Genomic DNA, 23,432 nt, shown 5'->3' on the forward strand with positions numbered 1-23,432 from the left:
GCACAGAGAATTCTTGCTCAGGGTAGAAGAATTATCATCAACTGGGTCCCAAGCCACATCGGCATCAGAGGGAACGAGCTTGCTGACAGACTAGCCGTCGCTGGCAGGGGTATGCCCCCAAATCCCATGACGATAAAACCGAGCCGAAAATTACTTATGGAGAAGTGTGCCTTGGTCGGTCGTACCTTCCTACGGCAGCTCCACAGAGAGGAAACGAGAACCTCCCCCTCGGCAAGCTGGTACTCAGACGCCACAGGCTATGAACCACTGGCACTCTCTGAAGTAAGCAACAGAGGTACCGAAGTCATTCTTCACAGAATGCGCCTAGGTTACCACTGTGCATGGCAGATTATCCCAACAATCGAACGCGATGAAAGGTGCTGCAAGCACTGCGGCGAGCCGAACGCCACACTAGTCCACTACCTAGAAAATTGTGACCATACACAATTCCTGAGACAGGGACCACCCACAACAGCCGCCGTGCTGGTAAAGAGGCTATGCGAAATGCTTACACCATGGCGGCAGGAGCGCCTGCTGGCAATCCCGCCGCCACGGTAAGCACCGAGTGTCAGACTACTCAATGAGACAGCCGTAAAAAGCTGACACAGGCCGGGCCATATTTAGAAGGCCCGGGCGAAGCTAGAACTTCGCAAACCAAACCATAAAGAAGGTAATAGAGAGAGAGAAAGGGGGGGGGGGGGGCTTATATTATAAGCATTTTTTTTATCTGTGTTTTTCATTTCAAATACAAACTTGATGCTATGTTTACACTTTAAAGTTCAATTGCCGATAGTACCAGTCATGTTGGTAGGTGATAATCGGAGATAGCACCGGACACCTTGTGACCTTGAAGACCATCCGAAATAGTTCACAAATATAAATTAGTTTCTACTTCTCTGCTTTCCTTGTTGATCTCAAAACACCTCTTCCTATATATATAATACTAAACATTTTTTTTTACAGCGAAAAAACTATTAAGGAAGTCGAAATTACAAACGTAAACTGGCAATAATTACATGATACAGTTGCCAATTCGCCAGTTTAGCACTGAATGGACCGGCACCCATCAGCACAGTTACTAAGGAGAGCTGTTGCAAGCACACGTTCCAAAAGGTGAATATTTTACGTGTTCTTTAAATTCACAGAGGTTGTAAACGGATGAATGAAAAGTTTGAATAGCTGGAATATAGAAAGTTGAGTTAGTTATGAATTGAACTTTGATGAGTATTTATGAATTAGACGAATGACTTGTTGCATTTTCAGTTATAGTGATGAGTGTGCATTTTTTATCCACAAGTTTCTCTGTCTATGAATGTAGTTACCTATAGTGTTGCCTATTTCTAATAATATTGTAGCGTGACACACTGTACTCAGCCTCTTAGATGATGCTCGCTCCGTGTGTTGTCTTCCGGGTGTGCATACGCCCCGTTGCGTGCACAGCATGTGCGTGCGTATGTTTGCAAGCATGAGTATATGTATGAGTATGTGAATATGTATAAGTGTATTTACGTATGTTAGTGCATGCGAGTGTCGGCGCGTGATTGAGTGACCGAGTGTTGAATTGCGTGCGCTCTCCGGGACGCACGTAGTCCGTGCACTATTTATGTGTTGGTGTGTATGTATAAGCTGTATTTACAGTTGCAATGTCGGCATATACTTGTCCGCGTACGTATGGCAAAACACGTGTCTACGTGGGGTTGCGTGCGGTGTCTGCGTGAGTGCGTGTGGTTGCGTGCGGTGTCTGCGTGAGTGCGTGTGGTTGCGTGCAGTGTCTCCGTGAGTGCGTGTGGTTGCGCTTACTGACTGTCCGTTGTATTGAGATTGTATATGTTTTTGTACATTATATATATACATATATATATGTATATACGTATATATATATTTATATATATATATATTTATATATATTTATGTATATGTATATATGAATATATTTGTATATATATTTATATATGTAGAAATGTATATATTCATATATGTATTTATTCACATTATATATATATATATATACATATATGTGTGTGTGTATATATGTTTATATATATGTATATATATGTATATATATGTGTATACATATGTATATATAAGTATATGTATATATATGTATATATGAGTATATATATGTATATATGTATATGTGCAGATATATACATATGTGTGAGTGTGTGAGTGTGTGTGTGTGTGTGTGTGTTAATGTCACTGTCATACTGCTACTATGTATGTATATATGTATATATGTGCGTGTGTGTATGTGTGCGTGTGTGTGTGTGAGTGTGAGCGTGTGCTTGTGCGTGTGCGTGTGCGTTTGCGTGCATGCGTGTGCGTGTGCATGTGCGTGTGTATACATATATACTGCCATACTAATAACAAAAGTCATATAAACCTAACTCATTGAAAAATTATAATTGTCTTTTTATAATTACATAAAGTAAAGTACTGTAATTAATGCATGTTAAGTATGGAGCCTATTTTTGCACACTTGGAAATTGTGTATAATATGTAACAGTTGCATAAAATTTCTTGTTGCAGGAATTGTGAAGATGAACCTTTTGGTGAATGACTCCCTGGAAACACTCTGGTCAAATGAATGGATAAGAAGAAGCATTGTAATATGCATTGGATTCGGAGTCATTATTTGTGTTAGAAAATTCTTTCAAAACAGAAAAAAGGCTAAGTTAAGGTAAGATAAATTAGGTATATCAATCAATCAGATTGCTTTATCCATTCTGACATTTAGATTCATTATATCAAAAAATGTATGATGTCACTCATTATACCAGCGTGGAATGATAATTCAGCACGTGAACTATCTTAATGTAAGCAAATATTTCAGAGCTGAGTGGAATGCTGCAGGCAAGGATGTTGTAGTTCTTCATCAATTTTGGCGTGGCAAATATTGCCCAAATTTCAGTCCATATGCTTTGAAAGTGGAATGTTTTATGCGTTTGGCCGGAATCAAGTATATTGTAAGTAAAATATATGTTGCAGATATGTACACTCTCTATTGCTTATTTAACAGTAAATAGAAAGACAAATATAAATTGTGCCATACTACATCCTGTGTTATACCATTTCATCAGTATATTTTGGTAAAGGAGATTTTATTTCACTCTACAGACTGACGCCCAAGAACCTTTTGGAGCAAGAGGTTTGTGCCCTTGGATCACTGTTAATGGAGAAGACATTGAGGATTCCCAGCATATAGTTGAACGTTTGACGGAGCAGTTTAATGTCAAACTTGATGACCACATCACACCAGAGAGGAAGGCAACTCTTGAAGCTATAAGAATCATGTTGGAAGAACAGATGTTCTGGTATGATGCTCTCTAACTCTACATTCAAGAAAGTAATATGATAATTCTGTTATTCTCTATTTCTTTACTAATACCTAACAATTACCTGTTTTTTTGTTTTTTTTTCAGGATTTTGTTCATGTATAGGTTTTACCATACAAAATGCAAGGTATTTAAGAAAACTCAAGTATTCCCAACCTGGTTTCTGCATTACTATTTCCCAATATTCGTCTACTACCACTCACAAAAGCGAGGAAGAGCACAAGGTATTGCAAGACATACATTCGCGGAACAGGTCAAGATGACCGAGAAAATTATGGAAATCCTTAATACACTTCTTGGTAAGTTTATAGATATTCCAGGTTTTGTTACTTTATCAATAAGAAATAGAGCAAGTTTTCATATATCAACTGTATAACACTGAAGTGTTAACAAACAGTTATAACAAATTATATATTTTGTGATCATTTATGATAAGAAATTCACCCACTCTAAACTGTTATTTGAAGGTTACTTGTTCAGAATTTGACTACGAAATTTCATACTTGTTTTTTATTGTTGTTATAAGAAGCTAAACATGGAGCTTGTCTATGGTAGTGAAACTGTAGTCATGTATTACTCTTGCAACATATATTTCATATGTATTTCTTAATTTTAGTGCAATTATATTATTTTACAGGTGATGGCCAATATTTTGGTGGTGACAAGCCCTGTTCAACTGACTGCATTATTTTTGGATTTTTGGCTCAGGGCATGTGGAATGAGACAGACTCGCCCTTTGAGACACTTATCAAAGGTTAGATAAAGAGAAAGGAGAAATAACACATGGATTGATATATATCTAGCATGTATTTTATATTATGTTTCCTCTAGACACAAAAAGAAATATGTATGTATCCATTTTTATTTTTCAGTTACATATCCAAAGCTAGCCGCTTACTGCATCAGGATGAAGGAGCGCATATATCCTGACTGGAAGAAGCTGTTAAATCCACCTCAAGAATAAAGGTTTAGAAAATGTTGAATAGATATGAAATTGTAGACTGTACAGGTCAAATGCTTCATTTCTAAGATTGTTCATTGTCATTGTGATTTGGGGACTCAATAAATAATAGTATGTCTGTATGTCTGTCATTCTGTTGGCTACAATCTAGAGAACTGAGAAAGATGATGGCTTGGGACTTTCCCCATGTAGTTAAGGATTTTCCTCAGAGTGCAGAGTTTTGTGACTAATGACTATATTCTTACAAAAGTTACGACCTTAAGGATTTGATATAATAGTAAATGGGCACTGTTTGTGTAATAGTACACAAATAAGGCACTGTAGCTTCACTCACTTAGCCAGTAGTACAGTAACGGTTGGCACATACATACAACTTTGAGTTTTTATTTATTTATTTATCTTATTATTTTATTATTATTATCATTTTTTGAACTTTTACAAAAAATGTGAGCACAGAAAGTTTGGGTGTGTGGCTGTGTGCTTGGAATGGCCATTGCCTTCATATTTTACATTTGCCTAATAAATTGTTGATAGAAACTAAGATTGTAGGATCATAAGGGTAGATTCTGCCAATTGGAGAAGAATGGCTTAATATATTAATATAAGAAGCTTTCAACTTCAAGTGAATATTATGAAATGTGTTTTTTTTTAATCATAACATTTATATGACTATGAGCTTAGATGCAAATTCATATGTGAAGTAAGTGAGGTTAATAAATAACATGAATATATAAAATACTTATACTCATTCACATGAAATATATGTTATATATGTGTGCGTGTGTGTGTGTGCGCGTGCGTGCGTGTGTATACATACGTGTGTGTATGTATGTATGTACATTCATTCATTCATTCATTCATTCATGCATTCATACAAGGCAAGTGAAAAGAAATAAACATATTATTTTTTAAAGCTGTAAATTTTAGAGAACCTGGTTCAAAGAAGAAATTTTTCTAGTTATAATGACTATACTCTTATCTTTCTCCCTGACTGGTTTATAAAGAATGGCCAGGTGGTACCTTTTCTTATCTTGCCACTTGCAAGGCCAATAACCAATAATTGTATCTTTTTCTTATTCTTCTCCTCAGCCTCTTCTGCACCTCTTTTATTGTTTCCTTTTTCTCATCTTCTTTTCTTCTACTTTTTTTTTTTTCCTTTTCTTGTCTTGTCTTGTATTGTCTCTTACTTTTCTTGTCTTGTCTTTTACTTCTCTTGTCTTGTCTTAAATTTTTTGTCTTGTCTTTTACTTTTCTTTTTCTTCTTATCTTCTTTTTTTGCTTCATTATCTTCTTCTTTGTCTTCTTCTTCTTCCTCCTAACTATGGTAATTATTGTAGGATTGCAATTAGAATATAGACAAATTAACAAAAAAGGAGATAAATTTACGAAAAAAGAAAGAAAAAAATTATGTGAAAAGAGCAATTGACATGGTACAGCAGTGCTCACATACCTAATGAATTGCTGATAGATCTATTGTCAAATGTTACCATGTTAGACTTGTCCCAGTGAGAGCTGAGTTTTAGCAAGGCCGTTTAAGTTTTAAGATGCCTTATTAATTACAGTATGTTGGATATGAGGACAAAGGTGGGACTAGTAATCTTGCATATGTGAGAAGTTTAGAAAGTTGTAATGAATTATAAGAATGCTCATCTTTATAGTCTTTGTTAAAACACAGAGGACTGTAAACCCAATTTTAAGTTTGGGGTAACAATGCTTGCAATATGAATTGTTCAGTTCTTCATGAACACTCATTCTGTCCTAAAATTTTGACAAAACCAAATCCTTGAAAAAATCAAAACAAAGGAAATGCATGTGAAAGACAAGGTGTTAATTGTAAAAGAATGACTGAAGTGCTCATATTAACCCTCAGTTCATCATGTTCCCAGTAGGTTTTAGATCTGTGGCCTCCACTGGGACGTAAAATGAAATTAATTCCATGATGCTCAGATTAGCTGATGCTTGGGCCAGATTTACACAAGAGCTAAATAAGCCAAAGCTTTGGGGCCTTATTTACCAATTAAAGAGTTGTTTGTTTTTGCTCTTGTATAAAGCACTGTTTTTTCAAGCTTCAAAATACCTTTACTTTAACTTCACAAGGGGCCTCCAAGCTTCTCACAGCTTGGGGCCACATCAATCTTCATTCTTCCCTGGATGATGCTTGACTAAATACCTAACAATTAATAAATGGTTTATAATCAGGTAATGGAGGTCAAGTAAATATGGAATAGTAATATAAATTTACTGTTCTTGGATTATTAATTAATACAAATTAAATGGTCAGTGTGTGGACAGTATGATAATGGCTATTTGATATTTTTCTTTTTCTTTTTACATATTCGCTTTGTGATGAAAGCTGTTATATATGTTGCTTGAACCATTTATATTGAACACTATGATAAATATATATTGTAGTAATAATTTTATCTGGTAATTCACATCTGTTTAGTATGCTAAACCATTACTATTCCTCCAGGAATAGCTATATAGCTATAGCTATATAGTTATAAGTAAAGGTGGATAAATGGATGGTAAAATGAAATCAATTGCAGGAGTTACTGTGTTATCAGTCCTGTTATTTACAAAGCAGAGGATCAGGTGAAAGTCATATCTTGTAGCTGGCGTAGAGTACGAGTACTAATCCACCAAAAAACGGAGGATAGCCCAGGCATTCCCTATGGAACATACGGATATGGAACCGTTTGGGAAGTTAGCCGAGGGTCACAATGAGAAACAGAGAGTATTGACTAAATTAGCACTAAATGCTGTAATCTCGGAAATATCGAACAGTGCCGATGAAGATGACCCACTGGAACAGGCACATCAGATCGATCCTCAATAGGTGAAATATGTAAGGATCCGCCTTTCAATGAGGGATCACTTTCAGAAATTACTGAAAGAATTAAAGGCATAGTGTTGGGTATTATCTAGAGACCAGAGGAAAGATGCAGAAAATGTATTGCAAGACTTTCAGGCAGCCTTTACTCTGAAGGAGGAGCCACTTGGGAAAACATTAACTCATCGACTAGATATTCCTTGATGCCTGCCTGTGGATGGTTTGTCAGGCAGAGGGCATTCCACCTCTTCTTCGGCCGGGTGTAGTCCTGATTAGAAGAGAGAAGGTCCTTACCGAGAACACTCACTGGAGAGTTGTGGTATATCAGGATCTACGGCCACAGGGCGTAGAGGGAGTGGAAAACGCTTCGACTGAAAGGGAGGCACGAGTGCGTCTAGCAGGACATGGATTGGTGTTTATGACCAGGGGTTCAGAGAGGACTAAAAGGGTGTTAAGGAGAGCAAACACTGTAAAAATGGGGTGCAAAGGGATATTTGATGGGGTTGGAAGACTTCTTCACTTTAAGTTTGTGCTCTAAGACGAGTCATAGTGGAGCTGAGGTTAACCATTTAGGAGCTCAAACATGGGCCATAAAATATTTATCACAACAGTACACTTGACACAGTTTAAATCAAGCAGGTAGCACGGCTCGACTCTCATGCAAGGTGCCATTCTCGAGTCACTAGATAAGGAAATTAGCAGGCTTTAGTGTTTTACAAGGCACTATAGACACCTTGTCTCGGGGATATAGGGGTGGTAATCTACAGGCCTTGTAAACAAGGGCACAACTGCTCTATGCTAGGTCAGCACAATCAGGAGAGGCCAGGGTTCTTGGGTGCCAACCGTGATCGAGCGTGGATGCCGAAACGGAATAATCTTTTATATTTTAATTCTGGTTAATATCGTATTGAATCTCGTGTAGTCATACAAAGTAGACGAGAAAAGGGTCTGCAACTATTCGCATTCTCCAAGGGGAGAAATTGGACTCGTCAGACGGTGGAAGTAAATATACAGATGTACACAGTTACTTCATATATTTATAATAACCAATTGGTATAATACTGAAATAGAATGAAATTTACAAAAGGGAAGTCACACGTAAAACTGGGGAGTATTAGTCTTATAACGAACACTGAATTCGCTCCGGAGAGAATGAACACAAATCTATTTCCAGTGGCCAAAGTGGAAACACGTTTGGGGCGTATACAACTCACTATCATCCCCACTTAAGGGAGAACCAAAGGTGGTGAGAAATTTCAACACCCCAAAAGGACTAGGTAATAGAGGCTGGGCACAGCAAAGGTCGCGGGCTCGCGCCACGCAGCCGGCCGGTGGCCGCCGGGGTAACCATTCCCCGTGCCGCCCCGCTTCTTGGTCGGTTTGTGGCCCTGCCCTTCACACAGGCGACCGCTCCCGTCTAGACGTCCGGAATGGTTTCCGAGTACCGCCCCCCCCCCCCCCTCACTGAGCTGAAACAACCTTTGGATTGTTGTTTCAGAGGGATGAAAGGAACTGCCTGGCAAAAGTGCAAAACCTCCCTTCTCTCACTGAGGTGAAACAGCCTTTGGGTGGCTGTCTCAGAGGGAAGGAGGAATCCCCTCGAAAAGACACAGGTCCTTTCCTTCCTCACTGAGGTGAAACAACCTTTGGGTGGTTGCTTCAGAGGAATGTAAGGAAGTGCCTGACAAGAACGCAAAACCTCCCTTCCCTCACTGAGGTGAAACAGCCTTTGAGTGGCTGTTTCAGAGGGAAGGGGGAACTACTTTGAAAAGACACAGGTCCTTTCCTTCCTCAGTGAGGTGAAACAACCTTTGGGTGGTTGCTTCAGAGGGATGAAAAGAACTGCCTGGTAAAAGTGCAAGACTCCTCTTCCCTCACTGCAGTGAAGCAACCTTTGGGTGGCTGCCTCAGAGGGCTGAGCAAAAGGGCTCCAAACAATGATGTCTCGTAGGTGGAAGGGCATCCCCTCTGGTCTCTCCCCAGGGGTTTACACCTACCCACGCGTTTGCAGTGCGTGGCAGCCTTGTGCGCTGTGGAGACGGGAATCCTGGAGGTTGAGCGATGCCGTGAACGAGTACGCCCTGCGGCTAGCAACACGCCTCTTTGGTCCTCTATTCCAGCAAGACAGGCGGCCTGCTCCCGGCCCGGTCACGGTCAATCGGCTGGTCTCTCCCGGGAGGCTAGGGTCAAGCAGTCATGTCGCCATTGGCACTCACAATGGTCCGTGAGCGCCGTCACAATGGCTATTTGCTGCGTATATCCTCTCATCACTCCTGTTGCTGTTAGACACTGGTTCTGACACTCAGCTTCCCCTTGTTGGACTCCGTGGTGGGTGGGGGCGTGAGAGGATGAAGCACTTACCAATTTATGGAAAAAATAATCAAACACCCCCCACAGACTGATACAAACGTTGACGAACCGCGCAAGGCCCAGACCACGGCAATCACCATGAAGGCATATGTGCCTTCCGGTGGCAAAAGAAAGCCCCATGCACAGGATGATACTGTCACCCCTGCTGCTAAGGTGGACAAGACCGAAGCAAATGGGTCTGTCCACCGAATAGTCAGACATCTTGACTCGCGAGCTGGCCTCTCCAGGCCAACAGCTAAGCCAGGGAGGCCCCTGAGTTCTCAGACGGCCTCCCTGATTGAGAGGGGAGAGCAGGCTGAACCAGCCGCATCAGCTGCTGCCACCACAAACAAGCCCGAAAACCGAAAGGGCGGGCCGAAGCGTCCGAGGCCGGAGACCGACTCTGATGAAGAGTCGGGACCCCCTAAACGCTTCGCCCAGTTCAAAGTGCCAGCTAAACCCGAAGGCTTCGACAATGCCTACCAATTGGTCAGGGCATTGGAGTTGCAACGGAAAATCCGGTTGTCGATCCGGGTCGCCCGAGATCAGGGCATGATCATAATGCCCAAAGATCAAGCTACTTTGAATTTCCTCCGGGAAACGAAGGAGCTAGCCGATGGGAGGAAAGTGAGTCTTTCCCCACTAAGTCCCCAGGAAAAGAGAACCAAGATGGTGCTACTTGGCTTCTCAGTCTCATACGATGTGGAGCTGATCGCTTCACACCCACAGGTCGTGCAGGCTTCCCGAATGTCGAAGGGGTAGACCCCAACCAGGCAAGTCCTGGTGACCATGAAAGGTGCCCCAACCACTACCCTTGATCTGGGTAACTGGAGCACCTACAACCTTCGAACGTATGTGCCAGAACCATTTCGGTGTTTCAAGTGCCAGAAATACGGTCACCACCAGGCTAACTGTACAGCCAAGCCTAAATGTGGTGTCTGTAGCAAGGCACACAACACAGAGGTATGCCTCAAGGCATACAAAGAGGAAAAGAGGGACACAACAGCCAAATGTCCCAACTGTGCCAAGAAGCATCATGCCTGGAGCCTGACTTGCTCTGTCAGGAAAGAGGCGGCCCTCAGGCGACGATAGATTGCTCAAAACCGACCAGACTTTGTTCCTGCCCCACCGGGCACCCATGTCTGGGGAAGGAACAAAAGCGAAAAGGCCTCCCGACCTCCTAAGAGGAAGGAAGCCGCCCCCCAGCCGACACCGGATGTCTCCAACAAAAAGGAGTTTCCGACAATGCCAAAGGTGCAGAAAAAGAAACTAAAGAAAAAAGGTTCTAAGAGCACCACAAAAACCTCCCCAACAGATGATCATCTCCTCTTTGACGAGGACGATATGACTCTCCTGTTAACTGCTGTTGTCTCAGCAGTAGCAACAGCCCTGGGGAGGTCGAGTGAGGAGGCCGAGAAGGCAGTTTCGGTCGCCATGACGGCAATGACCCAGACTGTCGCAGCCCTGAAGGGAAGAAAGCTGGTTAGAGCAAAACCAGCCTCACCCTCACCCCAGGACGAGACTCCCCTCCCCACTCCAAACCAGGCCATGCCTTCACAGGCAGAGTCAAAACAGGCTGAATCTGTGCAGCCAGAGCCAGATCACGCTGACCTTGCCCAGGCAAGGCCAGCAAGGCCAGCCAAGAAAAAGCCTGAGAGAAAAGCTGAAGCAACCAAAGTCAGAGCTACCAAAGGCTCTCCACCTCCCAGTGGACCCAAGGATAGCCTGACAACAGACGAGGAGCCCTCAACCAGCGAGGACCTCGCAATGGAGTTGTCTGACTCCGACGATGTGTCTGATGTAACTATCACTGAGTAACATCATGACACACCATCTAAGCATCCTACAGTGGAACATCAATAGCTTCTCTGCAAAGAACGCTTTTCTCCAAGCAGTAGTACGATCACGGAACATTGACATTGTCATGCTCCAGGAGACATTAACAGTGGACACTGTTCGCTTCTCAGGGTACCATGCCTTCACACTGCCACGAACACCTGGCAAGAGAGGCTTGATCACCCTTGTGAGAGCAACAATCCCCTACTGCGCAATAGCAGATGCATCGCACTGTGGAGACGATGTTGAATCCCTTGCCGTCGAGGTTCACCTGGCCGGGGGGCCCCTCAAACTGTGCAACGTGTACAGCCGGCCACGCTGTAGAAGCTTAGACATCAGCCAGGTCTGTGCTTCTGCTGCACGACCAAGTGATCATAGGGGGAGACTTCAATGCACACCACCCCATCCTGGCTCCCTGCCGGGCACCGGATGCGGCCGGCTATCACATAGCCAACGTGCTAGAGACATTCCCTGAGATCGCTCTCCTCAACACCCAAGAGCCAATGCATGTCAGAGGAGGGGTCCTAGACCTCACCCTGGCCACTGCGACTCTGGTGGGGAGGATTGGCTGGCATGTCGATGAGACCGTCACAAGTGACCATTACGGCACTATAACTACCCTCATGGATGCTGGCCCAGCCGAAATCCTAAGACCGAATCCAAGATGGAAAACAGACAAGGCCAACTGGCAGGCGTTTCAAAACGCCTTGGCCCTCTGTCTGAGATGCAACGATCCCCCACAAAGCGAAAATGTGGAAGTGCTCGAAGCTAGCCTGCTAAACGCCATTAATGAAGCAGCCTCACAGACCATACCCAAAACTCGGCCTGGGTCCAGAAGTCACAAAGACGCCTGGTACTTCAATGACGAGATCAGGGAGGTCAACCACAGGGTGAACATGTGCCGAAAACTATCCCGAAGGCAAAGAACCCCTGACAACTTATCCCTCCAAAAGGAGGCTGTCACGGATGCCAAGGAAACTGCCAACAGAGTCAGGCAGGAAAAGTGGCTGGAATGGAGTCCTTCGACCACCAAACCACCCTTTCAGAGCTGTGGCAACGGGTCAAGCGAGCTACCAGCCGCTCAGCCCCGAGGTGCACCTATCACGACCCCCAAGCAGAGGCTAACAGACTGGCGCACGAGTTCTCTGCGAGAACGAGCAGCAACAGTCTGCCAGCTGAGCTGAGGGCAAGACAAGAGCGTCTACAGCCAGACAGACACGCTCAGATCAGAGAAAGGGCAGCCGAACCCGATAACTCAGACGTTATCTTTTCTCTGAGGGAACTAAGGAAAGCCTATAAAACCAGTTCCAACACAGCCCCGGGCTCTGATGGGATCTCGTACCCCATTATCTCCCACCTAGGACTAGCAGGTGAGCGTGCACTCTTGCAATTCATCAACAAGTCCTGGGAAACTTCCACTCTACCCCAGAGTTGGAAGAGGGCTACCATAGTTCCCGTCCCAAAACCAAAGGAGCCGGGGAAGTACCGCCCCATCTCTCTGCTCAGCTGCCTGGCCAAGACGGCTGAGAGGATGGTACTAAACCGGCTTCAATGGAAAACGGGACCCCCGCACGAACACCTCCACGGGTTCACAAGGGGCATGGGCACAGCACACAGCATAGCCACGCTCCTAAGCACAATCAGCAAGGGCGCAGCTGTGGTGGTATTCCTTGACCTGGAGAAGGCTTTTGAACTGGCAAGTCTGCTTGCCATTCAGGAAAGCCTGATCCAGAAGGGAATCAGAGGAAAGCTCTTGGCTTGGATAGGTGACTACTTCAGGAACAGGACTGCCAATGTCAAATTCCAGGGTCACCTATCGCAGCACATGCCGCTCGAAAATGGAACGCCACAGGGTGGGGTTATCAGTCCAGCCCTATTCAACACTTCAATGTCCTGCATCCTCAAGATAAACCTCCCAGTGGGGTGCAAAATCATCTCGTATGCAGACGATCTCGCTATCACCTCCACTGGACCACGCAGCCAGAATAAAGCCCAGCCAGAATAAAGCCCAGCGTTGTCTGGACCTCGTGTCAGAGGAGTGTTGTAGGACAGGACTAAAGATCTCTGCAGCCAAATCCAAAGCCATGGCTCTGAGACAGAGAGTTCTAGGCACAAGACTGAAAATCCAGGGAGTGGAATTAGAATGGGTCCAGGACTACCTATACCTTGGGGTAAGGATAGACCGGACCCTCTTCTTCCACAAGGAGGTCCAGTATCTGGTTGACCGAACCAAAGCAAGACTGTCCGTCATGAGAGCAATGACTGGGAGACGCATAGGGGCCAGACACAAAGTACTAAGATCATTCTATGTACATGCTGTCCGGCCCAGTGTGGACTATGCCTCATGGTGCAAAGAAAAAGCACACATACAAATTAAAAACGGTCCAAAATGAAGCTGCCAGGATCATTCTGGGTGCCCCGAGGTGGACGAAGGTCCTCAACCTCCTGATGGAGGCAAACCTTCTCCCCCTGGACTCACGAATCGATCTAATGGCAACACAATTCCTGTCAAAGGTCATCCAGGCTCGCAGGAACACAAGCCTAAGACAAAAATTAGTCAGATGCCTCGAACAAGACAACGAGCTCGTCTCATACAGCCAGGGTGTTGATACGCCATCAGCTCAAAGAACAGCTTCTTGCTAAGGGCATGGACTCCTCACACCCCGACTTTGCCGAAGCCCCGCCGTGGGCACTGAGCCTGATAAAGTTCAACATAATGAGCCTGTCGATGAAAAAGAGCCTATATTCCATGCCTAGCCTAAAGGCAGAAGCCCATAGGGTTATTGCAGCCATCACTCCTCCGGGTAGTAGAACATACTACACGGATGGATCGGTCGATCCCTTGAGCCACACTGTAGGCGCCGGCTTTGCAGCAAGGGATGCCACGCGATCCATGAGGGTAACAGACAACGCCTCCTCGCTACAGGCAGAGGCAGTTGCAATCATGGGAGTCCTAGGCCACGCGTCCCTAAGGGAAGGACACGTGGTCATACACACAGACTCCAGGGCAGCCATTGACTGTCTTCAGCACAGCTCACCCACAGACAACATCTACCTACTGACCACGATTCTCACAATGGCACAGAGAATTCTTGCTCAGGGTAGAAGAATTATCATCAACTGGGTCCCAAGCCACATCGGCATCAGAGGGAACGAGCTTGCTGACAGACTAGCCGTCGCTGGCAGGGGTATGCCCCCAAATCCCATGACGATAAAACCGAGCCGAAAATTACTTATGGAGAAGTGTGCCTTGGTCGGTCTTACCTTCCTACGGCAGCTCCACAGAGAGGAAACGAGAACCTCCCCCTTGGCAAGCTGGTACTCAGACGCCACAGGCTATGAACCACTGGCACTCTCTGAAGTAAGCAACAGAAGTACCCAAGTCATTCTTCACAGAATGCGCCTAGGTTACCACTGTGCATGGCAGATTATCCCAACAATCGAACGCGATGAAAGGTGCTGCAAGCACTGCGGCGAGCCGAACGCCACACTAGTCCACTACCTAGAAAATTGTGACCATACATAATTCCTGAGACAGGGACCGCCCACAACAGCCGCCGTGCTGGTAAAGAGGCTATGCGAAATGCTTACACCATGGCGGCAGGAGCGTCTGCTGGCAATCCCGCCGCCACGGTAAGCACCGAGTGTCAGACAACTCAATGAGACAGCCGTAAAAAGCTGACACAGGCCGGGCCATATTTAGAAGGCCCGGGCGAAGCTAGAACTTCGCAAACCAAACCATAAAGAAGGTAATAGAGAGAGAGAGAGAGAGAGAGAGAGGGGGGGGGGGCGGGCTTATATTATAAGCATTTTTTTTTATCTGTGTTTTTCATTTCAAATACAAACCTGATGCTATGTTTACACTTTAAAGTTAAATTGCCGATAGTACCACTCATGTTGCATAGGTGATAATCAGAGATAGCACCGGACACCTTGTGACCTTGAAGACCATCCGAAATAGTTCACAAATACAAATCAGTTTCTACTTCTCTGCTTTCCTTGTTGATCTCAAAACACCTCTTCCTATATATATACTACTAAACATTTTTTTACAGCGAAAAACTATTAAGGAAGTCGAAATTACAGACGTAAACTGGCAATAATTACATGATACAGTTGCCAATTCGCCAGTTTAGCACTGAATGGACCGGCACCCATCAGCACAGTTACTAAGGAAAGCTGTAGCAAGCACACGTTCCAAAAGGTGAATATTTTACGTGTTCTTTAAATTCACAGAGGTTGTAAACTGATGAATGAAGAGTTTAAATAGCTGGAATATAGAAAGTTGAGTTAGTTATGAATTGAACTTTGATGAGTATTTATGAATTAGACGAATGACTTGTTGCATTTTCAGTTATAGTGATGAGTGTGCATTTTTTATCCCTAAGTTTCTCTGTCTATGAATGTAGTTACCTATATTGTTGCCTATTTCTAATAATATTGTAGCATGACACACTGTACTCAGCCCCCCCCCCCCCTCTTAGATGATGCTCGCTCCGTGTTTTTGTCTTCCGTGTGTGCATACGCCCCGTTGCGTGCACAGCATGTGCGTGCGTGTGTGTGCAAGCATGAGTATATGTATTAGTATGTGAATATGTATAAGTGTATTTACGTATGTTAGTGCGTGCGAGTGTCGGCGCGTGATTGAGTGAACGAGTGTGGAATTGCGTGCGCTCTCCGGGACGTACGTAGTCCGTGCACTATTTATGTGTGGGTGTGTATGTATAAGCTGTATTTACAGTTGCAATGTCGGCATATACTTGTCCGCATACGTATGGCAAAACACATGTCTACGTGGGGTTGCGTGCGGTGTCTGCGTGAGTGCGTGTGGTTGCGCTTACTGACTGTCCGTAGTATTGAGATGGTATATGTTTTTGTATTTTGTATGTCTTATGTATTATATCTATCATTTTAATTTAATTAACGTGTGAAGTTTTAATGTTTAAAACTTCACACGCCACTGCCTCCCGCGGCCTTTGCACTACCTGTGTGAAAATACATTCGTTGTTGGGCGTTTCCTTCCTCCATCCTCTGGCATTAAGAGATTTCCAGCTGTGACATCCCACAAGGTCCTATTCCCCGTGGGACATATTCCCCTACAGATACCCACTGACCTTCATGGGGAGGGATCTTGGCCCTTAAGTTACCCTTCTTGGTAGGTGGGGCCCCCGGGGACTATACATGTCCGTATACTACAATATCTATATGTCTGTCTACTTCTCTATTTGTATATATCTAACTATATATCAATTTTTGTATTAATCTACTTATCTATCTATATATATGTATATATATGTGTATATATATACATACACACACATAAATATACATATATATATATGTATATTATATATATGTGTGTATATATATGTATATATTTATATACATTATATATATACACATATATATGTATACACGTATATATATTTATATATATATTTATATATATGTATATATGAATATATTTGTATATATATTTATATATGAAGAAATGTATATATTCATATATGTATTTATTCATATATATATATATGTGTGTGTGTGTATATATATGTTTATATATATGTATATATATGTGTATATATATGTGTATACATATGTATATATATGTATATGTATATATATGTATATATGAGTATATATATGTATGTATATGTATATGTGCAGATATATACATATAAACCTAACTCATTGAAAAATTATAATTGTCTTTTAATAATTACATAAAGTAAAGTACTGTAATTAATGCATGTTAAGTATGGAGCCTATTTTTGCACACTTGGAAATTTTGTATAATATGTAACAGTTGCATAAAATTTCTTGTTGCAGGAATTGTGAAGATGAACATTTTGGTGAATGACTCCCTGGAAACACTTTGGTCAAATGAATGGATAAGAAGAAGCATTGTAATATGCATTGGATTCGGAGTCATTATTTGTGTTAGAAAATTCTTTCAAAACAGAAAAAAGGCTAAGTTAAGGTAAGATAACTTAGGTATATCAATCAATCAGATTGTTTTATCCATTCTGATATTTAGAATCATTATATAAAAAAATGTATGATGTCACTCATTATACCAGCGTGGAATGATAATTCAGCACGTGAACTATCTTAATGTAAGCAAATATTTCAGAGCTGAGTGGAATGCTGCAGGCAAGGATGTTGTAGTTCTTCATCAATTTTGGCGTGGCAAATATTGCCCAAATCTCAGTCCATATGCTTTGAAAGTGGAATGTTTTATGCGTTTGGCCGGAATCAAGTATATTGTAAGTAAAATATATGTTGCAGATATGTACACTCTCTATTGCTTATTTAACAGTAAATAGAAAGAAAAATATAAATTGTGCCATACTACATCCTGTGTTATACCATTGCATCAGTATATTTTGGTAAAGGAGATTTTATTTCACTCTACAGACTGACGCCCAAGAGCCTTTTGGAGCAAGAGGTTTGTGCCCTTGGATCAATCTTAATGGAGAAGACATTGAGGATTCCCAGCATATAGTTGAACGTTTGACGGAGCAGTTTAATGTCAAACTTGATGACCATCTCACACCAGAGAGGAAGGCAACTCTTGAAGCTATAAGAATCATGTTGGAAGAACAGCTGTTCTGGTATGATGCTCTCTAACTCTACATTCAAGAAAGTGATATGATCTTTCTGTTATTCTCTATTTCTTTACTAATACCTAACAATTACCTGTTTTTTTTTTTTTTTGTTTTTTTTTCAGGATTTTGTTCATGTATAGGTATTACCATACAAACTGCAAGGTATTTAAGAAAACTCAAGTATTCCCAACCTGGTTTCTGCATTACTTTTTCCCAATATTCATCTACTACCACTCACAAAAGCGAGGAAGAGCACAAGGTATTGCCCGACATACATTCGCGGAACAGGTCAAGATGACTGAGAAAATTATGGAAATCCTTAATACACTTCTTGGTAAGTTTTATAGATATTCCAGGTTTTGATACTTTATCATTAAGAAAAAGAGCAAGTTTTCATATATCAACAGTAGAACACTGAAGTGGATGAAGTGTTAACAGACAGTTATAACAAGTAATATATTTTGTGATCATTTATGATAAGAAATTCACCCATTCTAAACTGTTATTTGAAGGTTACTTGTTCAGAATTTGACTACGTAATTTTATGCTTGTTTTGTATTGTTGTTTTAAGAAGCTAAACATGGAGCTTGTCTTTGGGAGTGAAACTGTAGTCATATATTACTACTGCAATACATATTTCATATTATGTATTTCTTAATTTTAGTACAATTATATTATTTTTACAGGTGATGGCCAATATTTTGGTGGTGACAAGCCCTGTTCAACTGACTGCATTATTTTTGGATTTTTGGCTCAGGGCATGTGGAATGAGACAGACTCGCCCTTTGAGACACTTATAAAAGGTTAGATGAAGAGAAAGGAGAAATAACATAGGGATTGATATATATCTAGCATGTATTTTATATCATGTTTCCTCTAGACACAAAAAGAAATATGTATGTAATTCCATTTTTATTTTTCAGTTACATATCCAAAGCTAGCTGCTTACTGCATCAGGATGAAGGAGCGCATATATCCTGACTGGAAGAAGCTGTTAAATCCACCTCAAGAATAAAGGTTTAGAAAATGTTGAATAGATATGAAATTGTAGACTGTACAGGTCAAATGCTTCATTTCTAAGATTGTTCATTGTCATTGTGATTTGGGGACTCAATAAATAATAGTATGTCTGTATGTCTGTCATTCTGTTGGCTACAATCTAGAGAACTGAGAAAGATGATGGCTTGGGACTTTCCCCATGTAGTTAAGGATTTTCCTCAGAGTGCAGAGTTTTGTGACTAATGACTATATTCTTACAAAAGTTACGACCTTAAGGATTTGATATAATAGTAAATGGGCACTGCTTATGTAATAGTACACAAACAAGGCACTGTAGCTTCACTCACTTAGCCAGTAGTACAGTAAGGGTACAACTTTGGGCTGCTTGAACAAACTCAAAATGAACTATCTAATAAGTCCGTTCACAGAAAGTTTGGGTGTGTGGCTGTGTGCTTCGATTGGCCATTGCCTTCATATTTTTAATTTGCCTGATAAATTGTTGATAGAAAGTGCATTTGACTAAGATTGTAGGATCATAAGAATGGTTTAATATATTAATATAAGATGCTTTAAACTTAATGTGAATATTATGAAATGTGTTTTTTTTTAATCATAAAATTGATATGACTATGAGCTTAGATGAAAATTTATATGTAAAGTAAGTGAGGTTGATAAATAACAAGAATATATAAAATACTTATACTCATACACATGAAAAATATATGTTACATATATGTGCGTGTGTGTGTGTGTGTGTGTGTGTGTGTGTGTGTGTGTGTGTGTGTGTGTGTGTGTGTGTGTTTGCGCATGCGTGCGTGCGTGGGTGCTTGCGTGTGTGTACGTGTGTACATTCATTCAGTCATTCATTCATACAAGGCAAGTGAAAAGAAATAAACTGATTTATTTTTAAAGCTGTAAATTTTAGAGAACCTGGTTCAAAGAAGAAATTTTTCTAGTTATAATGACTATACTCTTATCTTTCTCCCTGACTGGTTTATAAAGAATGGCCAGGTGGTACCTTTTCTTATCTTGCCACTTGCAAGGCCAATAACCAATAATTGTATATTTTTCTTATTCTTCTCCTCAGCCTCTTCTGCACCTCTTTTATTGTTTCCTTTTTCTCATCTTCTTTTCTTCTACTTCTATTTTTTTTTTTTCTTTCCTTGTCTTGTCTTTTATTGTCTCTTACTTTTCTTTTCTTTTCTTATCTTGTCTTTTACTTTTTTGTCTGTCTTTTACTTTTCTTTTTCTTCTTCTTTTGCTTTATTATCTTCTTCTTTGTCTTCTTCTTCTTCCTCCTAACTATGGTAATTATTGTAGGATTGTAATTAGAATATAGACAAATTTACAAAAAAGTAGATAAATTTACAAAAAAATAAAGAAAAAATTATGTGAAAAGAGCAATTGACATGGTACAGCAGTGCTCACATACCTAATGCATTGCTGATAGATTTATTGTCAAATGTTACCATGTTAGACTTGTCCCAGTGAGTTTTAGCAAGGCCGTTGAAGTTTTAAGGTGCCTTATTAATTACAGTATGTTGGATATGAGGACAAAGGTGGGACTAGTAATCTTACATATAGTTGTGAGAAGTTAGAAAGTTGTAATAAATTAGAATGCTCATTTTTATATTCTTTGCTAAAACATGGAGGACTGCAAACCCAATTTTTAAACCAAATTCTTGGAAGAAATGAAAACAAAGGAAATGCATATGAGAGACAAGGTGATAATTATAAAAGAATAACTGATGTGCTCATATTGACCCTCAGTTCATCATGTCCCCAGTAAGTTTTAGATCTGTGGCCTCCACTGTGAGGTAAAATTAAATTAATTCCATGATGCTCAGATTAGCTGATGCTAGGGCCGGATTTACACAAGAGCTAAATAAGCCAAAGCTTGGGGGCCTTATTTACCAATTAAAGGGCCTCCGATTTTATAATGACTTTTTAGAAGTTATTTAGTATTACATTAATTTGAGTTGTTTGTTTTTGCTCTTGTATAAAGCACTGTTTTTTCAAGCTTCAAAATACCTTTACTTTAACTTCACAAGGGACCTCCAAGCTCCTCACAGCTTGGGGCCACATCAATCTTCATTCTTCCCTGGATGATGCTTGACTAAATACCTAACAATTAATAAATGGTTTATAATCAGGTAATGGAGGTCAAGTAAATATGGAATAGTAATATAAATTTATTGTTCTTGGATTATTAATTAATACAAATTGAATGGTCAGTGTGTGGACAGTATGATAATGGCTATTTTTTTTTTTTCTTTTTCTTTTTACATATTCGCTTTGTGATGAAAGCTGTTATATATGTTGCTTGAATCATTTATATTGAACACTATGACAAATATATATTGTAGTAATAATTTTATCTGGTAATTCACATCTGTTTAGTATGCTGTTATCACATGCAACTGCTTTGAAATAGTACATGCACATACCTAAATCTATAATTCCTATTACATACTCATCATGAGAAATAAATAATGCATCTGAATTGATTAATATGGTATAAGGTTTAATTGACTGTATCCTACCTGATAATCTATATTCACAGCTATGAAGATTAACTACATTTACAAAATATATAAAAGAGATCTACCTCAGTCTCAGAGAATAAGATAACTCAGCCATAGACACTTGTAATATAACTGCCCGGTACACACAATTTTTTATAGTATTTTCCAGTATCTTTGGTGATGCAGTGAAGAAGGTTTATATTAATTTTACTAAACATGGATAAATTACATATATTATCTTTAATTTGCATAATGGCATAAACCAAATCATTTGTCTTTAATTTCTTGATAGACTGCTAGACAAAATCATGCAAATCCAACAAAAACTTTCACATGTGCTGCCTAATTAGTATATATAACCTTAGGAGACTCTTCTCTAATCAATATTTACAGAAATTAAACATTCTTTGGTGACCCATGGAATAATATTAATAATTAATAATAATAGTAATAGTAATAATAATAGTAATAATAATAATAATAGTAATAATAATAATAATAATAATAATAATAATATTATGAATATGAATAATATTAATATAATAATAATAATAATAAATGCAACGGTACATTTTAACACAATTCTTATCATGTTAAGCACTGTGTGATAGAGTTATTTTAGACTCAGTTACGAACCCATCCCTAAACACTTCATATTTATATTTATTTGTTCTGTAATATAAAATAAGTGAAGAGTAATATAATTTTAACAAAATATATTGGTTTATTTAGTAGTTACCAATAGTATGGGAATTATTTTTTCTTTAATATTCAAATACTAAACAAAATAAATCACAAAAGAACTTTCTGTCACTATTTAATATGTTGCCTTATTAAGGGGAAGATATATTTTTTTTTTTACAAATTCCATAAACAACTGAGTAGGAATGTTAGAATAAACCCCTAAGAATCTTCAATTAGTTAAACAAATATATTTCTTCTAAACTTTATATATGAAACTTGCATCAATATCAACAACATATAGATTATTACAATATTAGTAACATCAAGAACTACCCTTTCCACAGCTTATCTAAAATCATGTAATAGTCAACACTGCCTTTGTGAAAACCTTTGTGAAAACCCTTACTTGCTTTAAAGATTAACAGAGAATGCCATCTGTTAATCCTAAAATGAACTCTTCATATTTTGTAAGTAACAATCATTTAAGCACACTAATTGAAGAAAATACTACAACACTCCAACACCTATTTCACATAAAATTCTACTTCTCTACCCGACACTTTGCCTTTCAAGGTATACCACCCATGGAATCACTTGTTACATGATACTGGCAGGCCCACATCCACAGGAATCAAGTTTTCCTCACTGTTCACATGGAGAAAGTCAGAGAGCATTCATTATCACAGGGGAATGAATTAAACTTTGGGTAGTAACAGACAAGCGGGAGATACAAAATTTTAAACACTGGAATTTCTCTATTTTTTTTGGAAAAGTGTTTCTACTAAATGAAACTTGTAACACAAAATTAAAAGAGAATTTTATGTGTAAATTTCAATTGTCATAAACTTTCTTTTGAATTCCCTCATCCTTTTTTTACTCTTAAGAAAAGAATCACTTATGTAAATCATCTTCAAAGATAAAAGAATGGCTACAACTTAGCATTCACTTTCTGGAAAAGCATTAAAACTTACAAGGGAATATAAAAAAGGAGGAAGGAGGAAGAGAAGAAAGATGAAGATGATGATAATGATGGTGCTGCTGATGATTAGGAGACAGAGAGGGAGAAAAGGAAGGGAGAAAAAGAAAGGAGAGAAAGAAGAACCAAAGAAAAAGTTGAAAAAGTGGAGGCATTGACATATCACAGGAAGAAAACAAAACAAATGGAAGTTGCACAAGTTTTATACATCTTCTGACAAGATCAATTCACTTTTATTCTAATATATGTCTCACTCTTGTATCAGGAAACACCATACATAAAACTTTAATAGGTCCTAAAAGAAGGAAAAGAAAAACAATAATTTA

General features: G+C 40.1%; 3 protein-coding genes across 5 annotated transcripts in view; 2 read left to right on the top strand and 1 right to left on the bottom strand.

Moving 5' to 3' along the window:
* The first annotated feature begins 1,051 nt into the window (after positions 1-1,051).
* On the top strand, positions 1,052-4,414 carry LOC125032477 (failed axon connections-like). The gene is made up of 7 exons (XM_047623624.1): positions 1,052-1,113; positions 2,530-2,680; positions 2,834-2,966; positions 3,118-3,314; positions 3,423-3,634; positions 3,973-4,089; positions 4,208-4,414. The coding sequence occupies exons 2-7, from the start codon at positions 2,541-2,543 to the stop codon at positions 4,297-4,299; spliced, it is 891 nt and encodes a 296-aa protein (XP_047479580.1). The 5' UTR covers positions 1,052-1,113; positions 2,530-2,540; the 3' UTR covers positions 4,300-4,414.
* Positions 4,415-15,414: 11,000 nt separating this feature from the next.
* On the top strand, positions 15,415-19,052 carry LOC125032125 (failed axon connections-like). 3 transcript variants are annotated; one of them, XM_047623152.1, is made up of 7 exons: positions 15,415-15,518; positions 17,144-17,294; positions 17,448-17,580; positions 17,732-17,928; positions 18,045-18,256; positions 18,609-18,725; positions 18,846-19,052. In XM_047623152.1, the coding sequence occupies exons 2-7, from the start codon at positions 17,155-17,157 to the stop codon at positions 18,935-18,937; spliced, it is 891 nt and encodes a 296-aa protein (XP_047479108.1). In that variant the 5' UTR covers positions 15,415-15,518; positions 17,144-17,154; the 3' UTR covers positions 18,938-19,052. The 3 variants fall into 3 exon arrangements, with proteins under 3 accessions (XP_047479108.1, XP_047479110.1, XP_047479109.1); XM_047623154.1 differs by lacking the exon at positions 15,415-15,518 and adding an exon at positions 16,080-16,178; XM_047623153.1 differs by lacking the exon at positions 15,415-15,518 and adding an exon at positions 16,242-16,469.
* Positions 19,053-21,100: 2,048 nt separating this feature from the next.
* LOC125032126 (SPRY domain-containing protein 7-like) overlaps positions 21,101-23,432 on the bottom strand; it is a 9,228-nt gene continuing 6,896 nt past the window's right edge. Inside the window, exon 5 of the mRNA XM_047623155.1 lies at positions 21,101-23,432. This exon is cut by the window's right edge and continues 1,635 nt beyond it. The gene's annotated coding sequence lies outside the window, so the exon portion shown is untranslated.

The sequence above is a fragment of the Penaeus chinensis genome, chromosome 14 (assembly GCF_019202785.1).
Source record: "Penaeus chinensis breed Huanghai No. 1 chromosome 14, ASM1920278v2, whole genome shotgun sequence".
NCBI lineage: Eukaryota > Metazoa > Arthropoda > Malacostraca > Decapoda > Penaeidae > Penaeus > Penaeus chinensis.